This window comes from Coregonus lavaretus (genome assembly GCF_964263955.1).
Source record: "Coregonus lavaretus genome assembly, chromosome: 1".
Classification (NCBI taxonomy): Eukaryota; Metazoa; Chordata; class Actinopteri; order Salmoniformes; family Salmonidae; genus Coregonus; species Coregonus lavaretus.
In genome coordinates, this window is record NC_139988.1 from 55,876,136 (window position 1) to 55,894,867 (window position 18,732).

At 43.6% G+C, this 18,732-nt stretch overlaps 1 protein-coding gene across 1 annotated transcript in view; it reads left to right on the plus strand.

Annotated features, from left to right (window-relative positions):
- The window catches only part of btaf1 (BTAF1 RNA polymerase II, B-TFIID transcription factor-associated), a 72,199-nt gene that overhangs the window by 41,853 nt on the left and 11,614 nt on the right, over nucleotides 1–18,732 (plus strand). The window contains exons 20-27 of the mRNA XM_084168949.1: nucleotides 143–319; nucleotides 5,819–6,062; nucleotides 9,766–9,950; nucleotides 10,037–10,193; nucleotides 10,921–11,030; nucleotides 11,467–11,668; nucleotides 12,132–12,280; nucleotides 14,949–15,101. Coding sequence (XP_084025075.1) covers nucleotides 143–319; nucleotides 5,819–6,062; nucleotides 9,766–9,950; nucleotides 10,037–10,193; nucleotides 10,921–11,030; nucleotides 11,467–11,668; nucleotides 12,132–12,280; nucleotides 14,949–15,101 — 1,377 coding nt within the window. The remainder of the gene's footprint in view (nucleotides 1–142; nucleotides 320–5,818; nucleotides 6,063–9,765; nucleotides 9,951–10,036; nucleotides 10,194–10,920; nucleotides 11,031–11,466; nucleotides 11,669–12,131; nucleotides 12,281–14,948; nucleotides 15,102–18,732) is intronic.

Here is an 18,732-nt window from a genome sequence, read left to right on the forward strand (position 1 = left end):
CCCTAAACCCCAGGATTTGAAATGAAGAACTATAGACCCTATTGAGGTTAATGGAGGCTAAATTCCATTTTGTAGAACGATGACAAACCCATGAATGTTATTACTCACCTTCTCCATCCTCTGCTCTTCCCTCCATCTATAGGTGACCACCATCTTCGCAGAGTCCACCGTGGGTCTGAACATGAAGTCCAAACAGTTTCAGCCACTGGATGGCAAGCGTCAGCAGGCCCAGTCCACGGTGGGCGAGACCAGTGTTGAGTGGCAGCAGCTGCACCTGCGCGTCCACATGTTCACCGCCTGCGCCGTGGTCAACTTGCAGGTAGGGATGGGCGTGTCGACACAGATGTCATCAATACTGCTGATACTGGCAACGTGATTTCTGTATCGATACTTTGCTTTCTGGTATCAATAACATATGCGTAATTTTTTTATTTTTTATGTTTCCGTTAGGAAAATGTGGCGCCGGACATTTGACCGGCAGCATTTTAAATTTACTGGACATTTTAATTACAGTTACCGGATCAATATGCATTGGTTGTGCAACCTGATTAGGGCTTCCACCCACAGTGCTCAGAATGCCAGAAATCACATTTAGTTTATGGTAATTTATCTTAACAGAACATGCAACCCGGATGCAATGGCATGCGTCATTCTTACTGAATTCTGATGAGCAATTTGAAGATGTTTGAATACGTAGGCGGTGCGTCCATAAGGCTTGGGGAAGCTTTCCATAAAGTAAATTGAATTAAATTGCCAATATGATATAGCCTAAATAGATTTCTCCTGTCTATACAAAAATAAATAAAATAATTCACAATAGGCTGCTACAGCAGAAATCATGATTTGGCCACGGAGGATCATTAGCTCCTTAAAAAACAAAGCTGTAGATTGTTTTAAATCGCATAGCCTACAGTTGGAAGGGCACGCAATTTGGACAGAGTGCGCAGCAAATACCAAATAGATTATTGTTGAGTTGCGACTGTCAGTGAAAAGCAGAGACCCAGACAGGCATATTGCAATATTTAAAAATACAATCACGGCTTATGTTTGGAAAGCGAAATGGCTTCCAATATGTATTTTTAATTATAAAAATTCTAAACTTAATTGAGTGAAAAGTATGCTGTCTTCTTGACACCAGCGGAGAGCATAGGCCATATCCCTGGTAAGTGTGCATATTCAATCAATCAATCAATCAATTATATGTATTTATAAAGCCCTGTTTACATCAGCAGATGTCGAAGTGCTATACAGAAACCCAGCCTAAAACCCCAAACAGCAAGCAATGCAGATGTAGAAGCACGGTGGCTAGGAAAAAAAACCTAGAAAGGCAGAAACCTAGAGAGGAACCAGGCTCTGAGGGGTGGCCAGTCCCCTTCTGGCTGTGCCGGGTGGAGATTATAACCGTACGTGGCCATTAAGGCCAGATTTTTCTCCAAGATGTTCAAACATTCATAGATTAACAGCAGGGTCAAATAATAATTACAGTGGTCAGTACATCAGGAGTAAATGTCACTTGGCTTTTCATAGCTGGGCATTTAGAGGTTGAAATAGCAGGTGCGGTAGAGAGAGAGTTGAAAACAGCAGGTCTGGGACAAGGTAGCACGTCAGGTGAACAGGTCAGGGTTCCATAGCCGCAGGCAGAAGAGTGGAAACTGGAGCAGCGGCATGACCAGGTGGACTGGGGACAGCAAGGAGTCATCAGGCCAGGTAGTCCTGAGGCATGGTCCTAGGGCTCAGGTCCTCCGGGAGGGAGAGCGAGAGAATTAGAGGGAGCATACTTAAATTCACACAGGACACCGGATAAGACAGGAGAATAACACCACATATAACAGACTGACCCTAGCCCCCCAGCACATAGACTATTGCAGCATAGATACTGGAGGCTGAGACGGAGGGGTCGGGAGACACTGTGGCCCCGTCCGACGATACCCCCGGACAGGGCCAACCAGGCAGGATATAACCCCACCCACTTTGCCAAAGTACAGCCCCCACACCACCAGAGGGATATCAACAGACCACCAACCTACTACCCTGAGACAAGGCTGAGTATAGCCCACGAAGATCTCCTCCACTGCATGAGCCCGAGGGGGCGACAAACCGGACAGGGAGATCACGTCAGTGGCTCAACCCACTCAAGTGACGTACCCCTCCTAGGGACGGCATGGAAAGCACCAGTAAGCCAGTGACTCAGCCCCCGTAATAGGGTCAGAGGCAGAGAATCCCAATGGAGAGACCGGAACCGGCCAGGCAGAGACAGCAAAGGCGGTTTGTCACTCCAGTGCCTTTCCGTTCACCTTCGCACCCCTGGGCCAGACTACACTCAATCATAGGACCTACTGAAGAGATGAGTCTTCAGTAAAGACTTAAAGGTTGAGACCGAGTCTGCGTCTCTCACATGGATAGGCAGACCGTTCCATAAAAATGGAGAAAGCCCTGCCTCCAGCTGTTTGCTTAGAAATTCCCTGCTGATTTTGTACGTTTGCCCACTGACAAAGACATGATCAGTCTATGATTTTAATTTTAGGTTTATTTGAACAGTGAGAGACAGAATAACAACAAAAACATCCAGAAAAACACATGTCAAAATGTTATAAATTGATTTGCATTTTAATGAGGGAAATAAGTATTTGACCCCCCTCTCAATCAGAAAGATTTCTGGCTCCCAGCTGTCTTTTTATACAGGTAACGAGCTGATATTAGGAGCACATTCTTAAAGGGAGTGCTCCTAATCTCAGCTTGTTACCTGTATGAAAGACACCTGTCCACAGAAGCAATCAATCAATCAGATTCCAAACTCTCCACCATGGCCAAGACCAAAGAGCTCTCCAAGGATGTCAGGGACAAGATTGTAGACCTACACAAGGCTGGAATGGGCTACAAGACCATCGCCAAGCTGCTTGGTGAGAAGGTGACAACAGTTAGTGTGATTATTCGCAAATGGAAGAAACACAAAATAACTGTCAATCTCCCTCTGCCTGGGGCTCCATGCAAGATCTCACCTCGGGGAGTTGCAATGATCATGAGAATGGTGAGGAATCAGCCCAGAACTACACAGGAGGATCTTGTCAATGATCTCAAGGCAGCTGGGACCATAGTCACCAAGAAAACAATTGGTAACACACTACGCCGTGAAGGACTGAAATCCTGCAGCGCCCGCAAGGTCCCCCTGCTCAAGAAAGCACATATACAGGCCCGTCTGAAGTTTGCCAATGAACATCTGAATGATTCAGAGGAGAACTGGGTGAAAGTGTTGTTGTCAGATGAGACCAAAATCGAGCTCTTTGGCATCAACTCAACTCGCCGTGTTTGGAGGAGGAGGAATGCTGCCTCTGACCCAAAGAACACCATCCCCACCGTCAAACATGGAGGTGGAAACATTATGCTTAGGGGGTATTTTTCTGCTAAGGGGACAGGACAACTTCACCGCATCAAAGGGACGATGGACGGGGCCATGTACTGTCAAATCTTGGGTGAGAACCTCCTTCCCTCAACCAGGGCATTGAAAATGGGTCGTGGATGGGTATTCCAGCATGACAATGACCCAAAACACACGGCCATGGCAACAAAGGAGTGGCTCAAGAAGAAGCACATTAAGGTTCTGGAGTGGCCTAGCCAGTCTCCAGACCTTAATCCCATAGAAAATCTGTGGAGGGAGCTGAAGGTTCGAGTTGCCAAACGTCAGCCTCGAAACCTTAATGACTTGGAGAAGATCTGCAAAGAGGAGTGGGACAAAATCCCTCCTGAGATGTGTGCAAACCTGGTGGCCAACTACAAGAAACGTCTGACCTCTGTGATTGCCAACAAGGGTTTTGCCACCAAGTACTAAGTCATGTTTTGCAGAGGGGTCAAATACTTATTTCCCTCATTTAAAATGCAAATCAATTTATAACATTTTTGACATGCGTTTTTCTGGATTTGTTTGTTGTTATTCTGTCTCTCACTGTTCAAATAAACCTACCATTAAAATTATAGACTGATAATTTCTTTGTCAGTGGGCAAACATACAAAATCAGCAGGGGATCAAATACTTTTTTCCCTCACTGTACGGACAAAATCGGAGAGATAGGTAGGAGCAAGCCCATATAATGCTTTGTAGGTTATCAGTAAAACCTTCACTGTCTTTATCAATGGGTCAGTGCCCTTTTTTCTTTTTTTGCCAATAATTTCCTCCTCCAGGTTAGATGGATGTCATATTGTGTTTGTCTCTCCTTTTTGTAGGCCCAGAGTAGGCTACCCTGTATTTAGTTGTATTAAAATAGGTTCTGTTAATGTCTCCAGTCATATAAATTGTAGTAGAATTGCATGAAATGTGTTCATAAAAGGCCAACATTTTCCTTTGATATAGACTGCCTACTTTATGCCACTACACACTGCATTTAAGTCTTTTTTTTGTGAACAGTGATTGATTTATATTAGCCTAAATAATCACATTAGGAACAGTAGGCTACCTTTACGTAAGTCTGCAAATGTGAGGATGCATGGAATGCTTTATTATAATGGTGAAAATGTGCTTCTCCAAACGTGAAACCCACGCGCCGCCTATGTTAGCATAACTGTTCACATTTACTTTTCCTCAGCCAACAAGATGAATAACAAATAAACTCACTAGCCTAACTCCATAGTAGAAAAGTTAACCTAGTCTATTGGTCAGCTTGTCTTTCTGTGCGATAAATAAATAGGAAATTCCGAACAGACTCTGGGACATTTGTGGGATGATAGATCCCAAATTCATACAACCAGTAGGCCTAGGCAATATCCAAAAAAACTTTTTTTTAAAGCAATGAGGCTCATGCAACAGATCAGGACGTTTAGCTTAAAATGTTGATAAACTATTTCTTCACATAAGTGCAGAAATGCGCACAAGGCAGTAGGCTACGCGCGAATGTTCGTTACGTAATGCAATTAGTGGGTAAACACCATTTGTGAGGGGTTTCATGTGACGGATGAAAATATCCTTTAGAAAGAGGGGATATCTAAATATGCAACTACTAGCATGGGTTGCTAATATGACTAGGATTGTGCCTTTTGGCTACTGGACAATGAAAGAAAGTTGATTTTGAAAACCAATAGAATGAGGGGAAAAAAGGCTACTTGTTTCAATGGTATATGGAAGTCTTTAACAATTGCCTGCAAGTTTGGTTAGATTTTGGCTAGGCTACTTAGAAGAAAGGTAAGACGTGCCTCATAATATGTAGTAAAACGTTCAGGTTTCAAACAATGAAGTATATGCTTTCAAAATTCATACTGTCTCCAGCTCATTGCAAGGTGGTGTGTGACGCGTTGAAGCTTGCTTAGTTGCCTATGCACTTGAATTGTGAATGGGAAGCGCGCTTCAATTTACCAGTTGAGAAAGACATAGTAGGTCTACCTCTTTTTACTCATAGCCATGTTTCTTTTTTACACACGATTGCCTTTAGAATTGTTGCACAATGATTGGGCTTATTAAAGCACGTTTCACTCCAGCAGCAACAAACAACTGTTTGGTGAGCTGTAGCAGCATCTCTCGCGCAACATTGACTGGTATTTCAATAAATGAACAGGCTAAAAATGCATTATTTCGCAATGAGATTTTTATTTCTCGACCAATTGACCGGCTGGAATTGTATTTATCGGTTTTTCATTTTTATCTGACAAAAACCGTCTGTTACCGGCTAACGGAAACACTGCCGGAGATGTTTATGGTATCATGAAAAATGAAACGTAACATGTTATAAATCTGGCTGCTGTTCATTAGGCACCAAACGGACTGAAACAAAGACTATCTGCTCTAGTCCAATAACAAACAGTAATTTTTGTTTTCTCACACCCCAACCTGCAGGCGCTGCCAGACAAGCTGAACCCGGTAGTGCGTCCGCTGATGGAGGCGGCTAAGCGGGAGGAGAATACCCTGGTGCAGGGCTACGCCGCCTCCTTCATTGCCAAGCTGCTGCAGCAGTGTGCTGGTAGGCAGCCATGTCCCAATTCCAAGATCGTCAAGAACCTGTGTTCATCGGTTTGCGTGGACCCCCTGCTCACGCCCTCCTCGGCCTGCCCTGTGCCCCCGACTCAGGAGACTGCTAAAGGTATGGGATGGTAGAGCTGGGGTGATATAGACAAAGTCATATTGCGATAAATTTAGCTATTTTGCTTGATAACAATACAAAAAAATGTATGGACAGTTGGGTATACCTTACCGTATCGGCAAGCAGGGCTCTAAAGTGCGACCAATTTTTGTTCGCAACATGTAATGTGTTGGTCCCATGTTTCAAGCCCTGAAATAAACGATCCCAGAAATGTTCAATACACACAAAAAGCTTATTTCTCTCAAATTTTGTGTACTAATTTGTTTACATCCCTGTTGGTAAGCATTTCTCCTTTGCCAAGATAGTCCATCCACCTGACAGGTGTAGCATGTCAGGAATCTGATTAAACAGCATGATCATTACACAGGTGCACCTTGTGCTGGGGACAATTAAAGGCCACTAAAATGTGCAGTTTTGTCACACAACGCCACAGATGTCTGAAGTTGAGAGAGCGTGCAATTGGCATGCTGACTGCAGGAATGTCCACCAGAGCTGTTGCCAGATAATTGAATGGTCATTTATTTACCATATGTTCGATCGGGTTCAAGTCTGGGCTCTGGCTGGGCTACTCAAGGACATTCAGAGACTTAGGGTCTGAATACGTATGTAAATGCAAAGCTGTCATCAAGGCAAAGGGTGGCTACTAAAATTTCTTTAACACTTTTTTATTTGTTTACTACATGATTACATATGTGTTATTTCATAGTTTTGATGTCTTCACTATTATTCTACAATGTAGAAAATAGTAAAAATAAAGAAAAACCCTTGAATGAATGTGTCCAAACTTTTGACTGGTACTGTATGTGTAATTGTTGTAATGATTGGGCTTCACTCTACCATTGTACAGATGTGTTTGCTTCATGCTTGCACCATAATATATAGTGAAACTGCTTGTTTCTGACCCATATTAGCGGCACAAGTGTTTTTTTGGGGGAAGGGGGGGGGGTTACATTCATAAACCATGTCACGGGCCGTTCTAAAACTACTTGTGGGCCGCATTTGTTTTACAACTTGTTCAGTCATGTTTGTTACCTCGCTAGCTAGCTAACAACCTGGTAACTACCAGTGTATCCAAACAGTTGGGGTCACAGAAAGAAAGGAAAAGGGATATCTTCTTCAGGAGATCAGTGAATGAATAACATGTATTTCATGTAGTCATCACAAACTTGATGCTGTTAAAGAGACACTGTACAATCTTTAATGCAATCCTTCTCAATAGGAAAATAGTGCTTTTACATAATGTAGAAACCTGATATTCAACCAATATCTTTTTAATTTCAATTACTGGTATTTGTATTAAACATTTTGTATTTACAGGCATGCATGTTAGTTTCTAGGGCACAACGTGCTTCAGAAGTAGCTAGAATTATATAGGCTGTATCTCAATCGATTAAAGAAAATCGTATTTTCTGTTGCTACTACATTTTGTTGTGCACTTAACTTTTTAATGTTAGGTGCACCAGTGCTACCAATGAAACATGTTAATTTAGAGCCCTGATGGCAGGTTTTTTCCCCAGTGCCAATTAAGACAACTGATGGTATAGCCTATGATTCAAAAAGTAAGCGATTTCATCTAACATATCCAGGTAAATCATGATTTGATATTTTATTGTGCAACCTGTCAAAATAGGATCCAGAATTATCAGATTTATTTTTGGCTCTTCAGAGATCAATTTGCGAACATCTTTGTACATCGGCTTATTGGCCCAGCCCTATGCTATATCAGGGCTCCAGACTGCAACCATTTAGTCACATTTTGCGACCCTTTGACTTGGCTGTGCAAGTTAAAAAATGTCTGGTCGCATTGGTGCGAGCTGCACATTCTACAGGTCACCTCACTCAAAACATCCTAATTTTTAGAAGGCTAAAACCATGATTTGTTCAAACGGTAAAGTACATTATCCTCATTTTACATTTACATTTTAGTCATTTAGCAGACGCTCTTATCCAGAGCGACTTACAGTTAGTGAATACATATATATTTTTTTTATACTGGCCCCCCGTGGGAATCGAACCCACAACCCTGGCGTTGCAAACGCCATGCTCTATCAACTGAGCTACATCCCTGCCGGCCATTCCCTCCCCTACCCTGGATGACGCTGGGCCAATTGTGCGCCGCCCATGAGACTCCCGGTCGCGGCCGGCTGCGACAGAGCCTGGATTCGAACCAGGATCTCTAGTGGCACAGTTAGCACTGCGATGCAGTGCTTTAGACCACTGCGCCACTCAGGAGACATGTAATGAAAGTGTCTGCCTGCACCTGTACCTGTTTCTCTGGGGCCTGCTGCTGTGTCGAGCGAGCCTCTCCCTCTCCTTTCCCGGGGAAAAACAATGCTCCGGGGAGAAAAAAAGTGTTCTGATTTGTATAACGTTTTTAAAATCAAATTGACATAGTTGAAGAGTGGAGGATCTCTGTTTTCTGTAGGTATAATTTATTTCTAAATTTTGAACTCAATAGCTACTATTTTACAACCAATATATTTGATATGGCTTTGAGACAGGCGAAATGCGCTTTGGCGATTGCATAGGCCTCATTGGGCGGTAGGCTACAACTGCAACGTTTTTTGGGACATTACATTTGCTGTTAGTTTAATACATGGCTACTAGCAGTGAGTATTAGAGTTTGCACTTTAGCTAATGTGTTTTGAGTTTCCACTTACTCAGGTGGTGAATTAGCCTGCAATAAATTGGCCTATGATATTTGTACACATAAAGATGCTCTATTGAAAAAATATTAATAAATCAGACCATTCTGGAGCTCTATTTTAACAGTAAAATATAACAAATAGCCTAATTGTCAGCCCAAATGCCTGATGAAACAACATATTTATTGAATACCATCTCGGTAGTGTATTACACGTTTTAATAAAGCACTCTGAATGACTTTATAAGATGATACAAATTCTCTTCTGTGGCGCTGTAAAAATAAATAAATAAATTGGTGCCACCAAATGGAAAAATGGGAAATGTTAGTCTGGAGCCCTGTAATATTATTCATCACCTGAGGAAGTGGGAACTAAACATTTAGCTAGATTTGTTAACTCTGAATATGGTCTTGTTGCTCAATAGCCATGTAGGCTAATAGATTAATCAATCAGTAAATGTAATGTCCTACAAAACGGTGCTAGGCCTAGGCTACTTGCCTACTTGATGTTGGCCTAATCGGTGAAAATGGCACGCTCTGCTCGGCGCTGCTCCGTGGGCGCATCAACACCATACTACATAGCATACTGCGGTTGTAAAGTGGGACCATGAATTCAATATTGAGAGGTGAGAAATAAAAGCGGTGACTCTCCTCTCAGTAACTAGAAGATTAGTTGTTTGGAAACTATTTTTCTCTCAATTGCGTTTTGAGCAACGGTCATATGCTTTTGCTTATCTGAATGCATCTCTCCCTCCTCCATTCACACAGTTGGGAGATGGAGTGAGTGGCTCGCTCACACAGCAGCCGACAGCGAAACCGGGACGGGCAGATACTTTCATAGTAGGAATCAACATGATTCATAGGATATTATTGCTGTTGACCAAATAATGGTTTTAGAAAAGAACTGTTCTTGTAGTCCCACCCTGTTTCAGTAAATGTTCTTCAATTTGGTGCCTGATGAATACAACCCAGATTTAACCTTAACAAGGTAGTAGCAGCCAGAAATATATATTCTATTACATGAAACCCTCTGACACTTACTTTATTTTCTCTCCCTAGCCGGCGTGTCGGAGAAAGAATGCATGCACCACATGGTCAATAAGACAAAGGGCATCATCACCCTGTACCGCCACCAGAGGGCAGCATTTGCCATCACCAGCAAGAGGGGCCCCACCCCCAAAACCCCCAAGACACCCACCACTGAACTGCCCCCCGGCAGCACCATCACCACAGACACTGATGAGGTGGGTGACTGAGAGGGAGGAAACGGTTACCTGAACATTTACCTGTGTGTTGACTGTGTTTTAATGATTTATTTTTACTTTTTCAGAATAAAAAACCATGCCTCGTCCAGAGAAGAGGAGCAGAGTTCTCGCTGATGACGGTTGCCAGGCACTTTGGCCAGGAGCTGACAGGGTCACTGCCCTACCTGTGGGAGTCCATGGTGGGACCTCTGAAGGCTGTGGTGGAGGACAACCAAGGCATCGGTATGCTACACTCATTAGATTGACATTTTAGTAATTTAGCAGACGCTCTTACTTTTACCCCCTTTTTCTCCCCAATTTCGTGATATCCAATTGCGATCTTGTCTCATCGCTGCAACTCCCCAACGGGCTCGGGAGAGGCGAAGGTAGAGTCATGCGTCCTCCGAAACATGACCCGCCAAACCGCGCTCCTTAACACCTGCCAGCTTTACCCAGAAGCCAGCTGCATCTATGTGTCGGAAGAAACACCGTTCAACTGACGACCGAAGTCAGCCTGCAGGCGCTTGGCCCGCCACAAGGAGTTGCTAGAGCGTGATGAGCCAAGTAAAGCCCCCCAGCCAAACCCTCCCCTAACACGAACAACGCTGGGCCAATTGTGCGCCGCCCTATGGGACTCCCGGTCATGGCTGGTTGTGAAACAGCCTGGGAATGAACCCGGGTCTGTAGTGACACCTCAAGCGCTGCGATGCAGTGCCTTCGACATGTTCATTGGGATCACTGTAGGAAAACCTTTCAAAACGCAAACTGAAAATGAGCGTTTCTTATTGAACAAGTACAGGTAGCCCTTCCCTGTTTCAGTCCATTTGGTGCTTAATGAACATGACCCAGATGTATTTCTGTTTGCTACCCGCATGTCCACTTCTAGATGGGTATCTTCATATACCTCTTGTGTGTGTCGTCATCAATGAAGAGATATTGATGTATATAATTTTTCTCTGTGGTGTTGTAGATTGGAAGCTCCAGATGGAGAGGGGGGATGCTGCGGCCCAGGATCTGGTCAACTCACTGCAGGTCCTGGAGGTCACAGCTGGGGCCATGGCCCCTGAGCTCAAACCTCTGGTAATAGAACATGCAGGAGTCTCCCCAGTAGAAACACCACCTACCCTATCTACCAAACCACAGTGGAAGATTGACTTATCAAAGTTCTTGTTTTCATTTAAAAGGGAAATTATAAAACTTGTTTTCAGACTTCAAAAGTAGTCTGTCAAGATGAATCCACATCCCTTGCCATCTGCTGTGTAGTTCGAACTATATGCCCCAAGCCCAAATTAATGGTGAAGATGAGCACCGGTATCTGGAGTAACGTGCTGGTGTTTGGATTGTGCCATGTAGATTGATCTACAAAACAGGTGTCCAGGGACGTGGGTTTTTCTCGACAGAAGACTTTGACATGAAAACATCGGACAAACTTTGATTTTGGAGTGTAATGTCTCTAAAGAATGCATTTACTGTATTGTCTGTCTGATGGTCAAATCTTCCCCTTTGTGTATTTCAGTTGTTGGAGCACCTGCCCCACCTGTTCACCTGTCTGCAGCATCCATACACTGCCGTGCGTCACATGGCGGCGCGCTGCGTGGGCGTGCTCAGTAAGATCGCTACCATGGAGACCATGCACCTGTTCCTGGAGCGCGTGCTTCCCTGGCTGGGGTGCATCGAGGACAGCACTAAGCAGGAGGGGGCCATCGAGGCCATGGCCTGTATCTTTCATACGTTGTCACGCAGTTAGACATGTTCCCATACTACATACTATATGATTTTTTATAAATAGGGTTGGAAAATTATATGCCATGTAGCAGACACTTTTATCTAGGGCCGGGACGATACCAGTATAAGCGATTCTCGTTAGTATCGTGGCAAGGAAACAAAACACAAAGCGGATTTAACTTATTTAGGAAAAGAGCTCTGTTGGAAACAAACATCATTATGTTGTCATCCAGAGTCACATTTATTTATTTAAAGGACCAAAGAGTTTGGTTTGCTTCGTGTTTTCATTTTTGCATACACTTTAAGTATATGTGACTCCAGTGGGAATCGAATCCATGACCATCCAAGACCTGATGTAACTGAAAGTATTTGAGGTTCACTATGGGTGTAATGACACCAGGGGAGTGGGTGTCATTGTCGTGTGGTTGGTTGTCCTTGACCCCTTGGCCCCCCCAGGTGTGATGGAGCAGTTGGATGTGGACATCGTGCCATACATTGTGCTGCTGGTGGTGCCGGTGCTGGGCCGCATGAGTGACCCCAGTGACAGCGTCCGTTTCATGGCCACGCAGTGCTTCGCCACCCTCATCCGCCTGCTACCCCTGGAGGTATACACACACACAAACCAATACAGAACAGTCAGTATGTTTTAAGGAAATTCGTTTGAGCAAGTATTTATTTAGGAGTAGTTATTAGCTTTTTTGGGATTACATTTACATTTTAGTAATTTAGCAGACGCTCTTATCCAGAGCGACTTACAGTTAGTGAGTGCATACATTTTCATACTGGCCCCCCGTGGGAAACGAACCCACAACCCTGGCGTTGCAAATGCCATGCTCTACCAACTGAGCTACAGGGGACTACATGCCAGGTGATTCTGTGCAGTCCGAATGCAATGTAGTCAATTTCAAACATTCACTAGATCTGCCATATACAGTGCATTCAGAAAGTATTCAGACCCCTTGGCGTTTTCCACATTTTGTTACAGCCTTAATCTAAAATGGATTCAATCGTTTTTTCCCCCTCCTCAATCTACACACAATACCCCATAATGACAAAGCAAAAACAGGTTTTTAGAAATGTTTGCAAATGTATTCAAAATAAAAAAACTAAAATACTTAGGTATACAGACCCTTTACTCAGTACTTTGTTGAAGAACCTTTGGCAGCGATTACAGCCTCGAGTCTTCTTTGGTATGACGCTACAAGCTTGGCACACCTGTATTTGGGGAGTTTCTCCTGTTCTCTGCAGATCCTCTCAAGCTCTGTCAGGTTGAATGGGGAGCGTCGCTGCACAGCTATTTTCAGGTCTCTCCAGAGATGTTCGATCGGGTTCAAGTCCAGGCTCTGGCTGGGCCACTCATTGACATTCAGAGACTTTTCCCGATGCCACTCCTGCGTTGTCTTGGCTGTGTGCATAGGGAAGATGTCCTGTTGGAAGGTGAACCTTCGCCCCAGTCTGAGGTCCTGAGCGCTCTGGAGCAGGTTTTCATCAAGAATCTCTGGATACTTTGCTCTGTTTATCTTTCCCTCGATCCTGACTAGTCTCCCAGTCCCTGCCGCTGAAAAACATCCCCTCAGCATGATGCTGCCACCACCATGCTTCACCGTAGGGATGGTGCCAGGTTTCCTCCAGACGTGACGGTTGGCATTCAGGCCAAAGAGTTCAATCTTGGTTTTATCAGACCAGAGAATCTTGTCTCATGGTTTGAGAGTCCTTTTAGGTGCCTTTTGCCAAACTCCAAGCGGGCTGTCATGTGCCTTTTTACTGAGGAGTGGCTTCTGTCTGGCCACTCTACCATAAAGGCCTGATTGATGGAGTGCTGTTTTGGTACCCTTCCCCAGATCTGTGCCTTGACACAATCCTGTCTCTGAGCTCTACGGACAATTCCTTCGACCTCATGGCTTGGTTTTTGACATGCACTGTCAACTGTGGGACCAATCAATTGAATTTACCACAGGTGGACTCCAATCAAGTTGTAGAAACATCTCAAAGATGATCAATGGAAACAGAATGCACCTGAGATCAATTTTGAGTGCCATAGCAAAGGGTCTGAAAACTTATGTAAATAAGGTATTTCAGTTTTTTATTTTTAATACATTTGCCAAAAAATTCTAAACTTGTTTTTGCTTTGTCATTTTGGGGTATTGTGTGTAGATTTAAAAATTAAACAATTTTAGAATAAGGCTAACTTAACAATGTGGAAAAAGTCTAGGGGTCTGAATCCTTTCCAAATGCACTGTATCATTTCTTAACCCTGGGCAACATGGGCCTGGGAGGTTTACAGGGATATTGGTATCTACAGTACTCCACCAATTCTACATTTTTTAACTCAATACTTCTTGTATTTTTACGTAAATGCACTGTAATTTAAGCTTTAAAACTGCGGTGTTATCTGTGCCTCGTGGCAAAATGTGTAGTATTGCAGGATATTGGTTTTGAAGTTGCAACAACAAACAATCTCTGCCCCATGACACACAATGTGTAAAATTGCAGGAAATTTGCTTGAACACTGCAAAGTTCTCTCTACAATGCCAAGAGGCTGGCCTTTAAAATGTTCCATCCCAGGGCCCGAGACTTGGTTCGTCCGGCCATGCACTGTTGGAAGTCATAGTACAACACCTCGTATGCTATTTTTATCTCACTCAAGTTGTTCTGATTATGAGGTTGTCCCTGATGAATTTGCTATCACAAAAGGGGTCCCCGGCCCAAAAAAGTTTGAGAACCCCTGATCTACAGTGTTATTTCCTACTGCACAATATGGTCAATTCTATTTTGACCAGTAGAAGGCAGTATATCTCATTGTTATCCTATATTTTATGTGATGGTCATTTGGAGGATGTGTGTTCTCCTTCCATTTTGATTGAAGGCGACTTTGACCTCTCAGTCAGCGGTTAAGTGTTGTCAGCTCATTTGTTCAGTTCAGTCAGAGATGAAGTGGGAGTAATGAATCAGGCACACTGCAGAACCGGACAATTCAATGTCATTACCTTCCATACCGAGACTTACATTGTTGACTCCCGTATTTCATATTTAGGAGGCTTGGCTTTTGCACCTGATATTATTTGTTTAGAGATCTTACAGCCTTTTCACACTCGTGCTGTGCCCATTCGTATTGCACTCAGATATTTTATTTTCTCATTGTCCTTTCCAGCAAGGTTCCAGCAACTATGGTGGATGCTAAACCAGGCCAGCGAAGTACAGTTGGGCTTGGTTCGGCTTAGTGGTGTGAGAAGGGTATGAGTTTTAAGTCCTATTTATTATTATTTTTTTTAGGCGGGTATCCCGGACCCTCCCACCATGTCGGACGATCTGATTCGCCAAAAGGCCAGAGAGCGTCACTTTCTGGAGCAGCTGCTTGACGGCAGGAAGCTGGAGAACTACAAGATCCCTGTGCCCATCCAGGCCGAGCTCCGCAAGTATCAGCAGGTGTGTTTACAAATCTGTGTTTACATGTCTATCTTTTTACTTTTCTGTGTTTGTTTACACATGTTTCTATATGTGTGTTTTAGAGATGGATCAATAATCAGTAGAACCGCTATTAGCCCTTTCCTAGTCTATCGGCTATTGGCCCTTGACTATAGGTGCAGTGTCAAACTACTGCAAGCTACAGCCGGCGCATATTTATTGGAAAGGCGCATCAATCTCATCACCTTGCACTTGATCTTTTATTTCAATCTGAATGCTTTCCTGACATGTCGTAGTGGGAGGACTACACATGACAAAGCAAAAACATTTACATTAGTATTCAGACCCTTTACTCAGTACTTTGTTGAAGCACCTTTGGCAGCGATTACAGCCTGGAGTCTGACACTACAAACTTGGCACACCTGTATTTGGGGAGTTTCTCCCATTCTTCTCTGCAGATCCTCTCAAGGTCTGTCAGGTTGGATGGGGGAGTGTTGCTGCACAGCTATTTTCGTGTTCAAGTCCAGGCACTGGCTGGCCCACTCAAGGACATTCAGAGACTTGTCCACTCAAGGACATTCAGAGACTTGTCCCGAAGCTACTCCTGCGTTGTCTTGGCTGTGTGCTTAGGGTCGTTGTCCGGTTGGAAGTTGAACCTTCGCCCCAGTCTGAGGTCCTGAGTGCTCTGGAGCAGGTTTTCATCAAGCATCTCTCTGTACTTTGCTCCTTTTCATCTTTCCCTTGATCCTGACTAGTCTCCCAGTCCCTGCCGCTGAAAAACATCCCCACAGCATGACGTTGCCACCACCATGCTTCACCGAAGGCATGGTATTGGCTAGGTGATTAGCGGTGCCTAGTTTCTTCCAGAAGTGACGCTTGGCATTCAGGCTAAAGAGTTCAATCTTGGTTTCATCAGACCAGAGAATATTGTTTCTCGTGGTCTGAGAGTCCTTTAGGTGCCTTTTGGCAAACTCCAAGCAGGCTGTCGTGCCTTTGATGCCACTCCTCAGTAAATCTGGCCACTCTACCATAAAGGCCTGATTTGGTGGTGCTGCAGAGATGGTTGTCCTTCTGGAAGGTTCTCCCATCTCCAGAGGCACTCTGGAGCTCTGTCAGTGACCATTGGGTTCTTGGTCACCTCCCTGACCAAGGCCCTTCTCCCCCGATTGCTCAGTTTGGCCGGGCGGCCAGCTCTAGGAAGAGTCTTGGTGGTTCCAAACTTCTACCATTTAAGAATGATGAAGGCTACTGTGTTCTTGGGGACCTTCAATTCTGCAGAAATGTTTTGTTACCCTTCCCTAGATCTGTGCCTCGACACAATCCTGTCTCGGAGCTCTACGGACAATTCCTTCGACCTCATGGCATGGTTTTTGCTCTGACATGCACTGTCAACTGTGGGACCTTTTATATAGACCGGTGTGTGTGCCTTTCCAAATCATGTCCAATCAATTGAATTTACCACAGGTGGACTCCAAGTTGTAGAAACAGCTCAAGGATGATCAATGGAAACGGGATGCACCTGAGCTCAATTTTGAGTCTCATAGCAAAGGGTCTGAATACTTATGTAAATAAGGTATTTCAGTTTTTTTTATTAATAAATCCCCCCCCAAAAAAAAAAAAAAAAAAAAACTGTTTTCGCTTTGTCATTGTGGGATGTTGTGTGTAGATTGAGTTTTTTTTTTTATTGAATATGCATTCACCTGTATTGTAAGTAGGTCTAGGCGTCATCTTGATTTACCCAGTTTATCAAGAGGGATTTACCGTCTTAAATAAATAATTAGGTACACTGAACAAATATAAATGCAACAATTTCGAAGAGTTACAGTTCATATAAGGAAATCCGTCAATTGAAATAAATTCATTAGGCCCTAATCTACGAATTTCACATGACTGGGAATACAGATATGCATCTGTTGGTCACAGATACTGTTCAAAAAAGTAGGGGCGTGGATCAGAAAACCAATCAGTATCTGGTGTGACCACCATTTGCCTCATGCAGTGCGACACATCTCCTTCACATAAAGTTGATCAGGCTGTTGATTGTGAATTTTGTCTTCTTCAATGGCTGTGCGAAGTTGCTGAATATTGGCGGGAACTGGAACATGGTCATACTCGTTGATCCAGAGCATCCAAAACATGCTCAATGGGTGACATGTCTGAGTATGCAGGACGCTGAAACATGAGGTGATGGCAGTGGATGAATGGCACGACAATGGGCCTCGTCATAGTACCTCGGTACATTCACATTTCCGTTGATAAAATGCAATTGTGTTCGTTGTCCGTAGTTTATGCCTGCCCATACCATAACCCCACCACAACCATGGGGCACTCTGTTCACAACGTTGACATCAGCAAACCGCTCGTCCACACAACGCCATAGCCACAGAGTCTGCCATCTGCCCGGTACAGTTGAAATCCATGAAGAGCACACTTTTCCAGTGGCCATTGAAGGTGAGAATTTGCCCACTGAAGTCGGTTACAGCTCTGGAGGACATTCCTGCAGTCAGCATGCCAATTGCATGCTCCCTCAAACTTGAGACATCTGTGGCACATTTTAGTGGCCTTTTATCGTCCCCAGCACAAGGTGCACATGTGTAATGATCATACTGTTTAATCAGCTTTTTGATATGATACACCTGTCGGGTGGATGGATTATTTTGGCAAAGTAGAAATTCTCAGTAACAGGGATGTAAACACATTTCTGGGCTATTTTTATTTCAGCTCATGAAACATGGAACCAACACTTTACATGTTGCTTTCATATTTTTGTTCCGTGTAATAATTGACAATTCCACCCTGACCGAGTTCTCGTGCAATATTTCACGCAATATGATTGCAAACGTGACTTTCATTGACATTAAGGTGCAGTAATGAGGCACTTTCAGAGCAGGGCAGAGAAAATAAAGAAATTAAATGTTTTGTAAAAAATAAAATATGTATTGCTGTTTTTTTATATTTTAATGTTTTTAAATACTTTTGCATCGTGGCAGAGACATGTATGTGTAGCCCATCTATCTGATGCTGTCTGGACAAAAGTCAGCTGTTTCGCTTGCTCAGGTGCTTTCTCCGGTGAGATATGGTCGTTTTAGCCACTTGCAAGGGAAGTTGGTGGGTGCACTGTTCAGATGCTGTAAATATTTTGGATGAACGTGCAAAGATAACCTACTTTTTGAAGTGATTTGTTTGACAATCAGATGACAACATGACTGGTTGTGTTCATGGCACATTAAAACGTAATACATTTTTACAGTTAAATTACATGTCTTTACTATAAAACCCATAAATATTTACTATAAAACCTAATAGAAACTTGTTGGATATATTTGCAATTCATTTAGGATGTTTCAGATTATTTTGTGCCCAATAAAAATGAATGGTAAATAGTGTTATCTATTCAGCGCTTTAGTCTCATTGTTTTCTGCTAGGCTCTACAAAAAGGGTTTGCTTTTAAATGCTGCAGGGAGGAGGGTAGCTTCTGCTGACAAATGGCTTTTGGACAGAACAAATAAAGAATTGTGGAATTGATGGGCTTGTATACTGTGCTGGTATCCTGCTGAGCCCAACATCCATCTCTCTAGTATAATGGAACCCTGCAGAGTATTGGGATAAAACCTCTCTGCTGGTCAACACAGGATAGGGCTACACCCAGCAT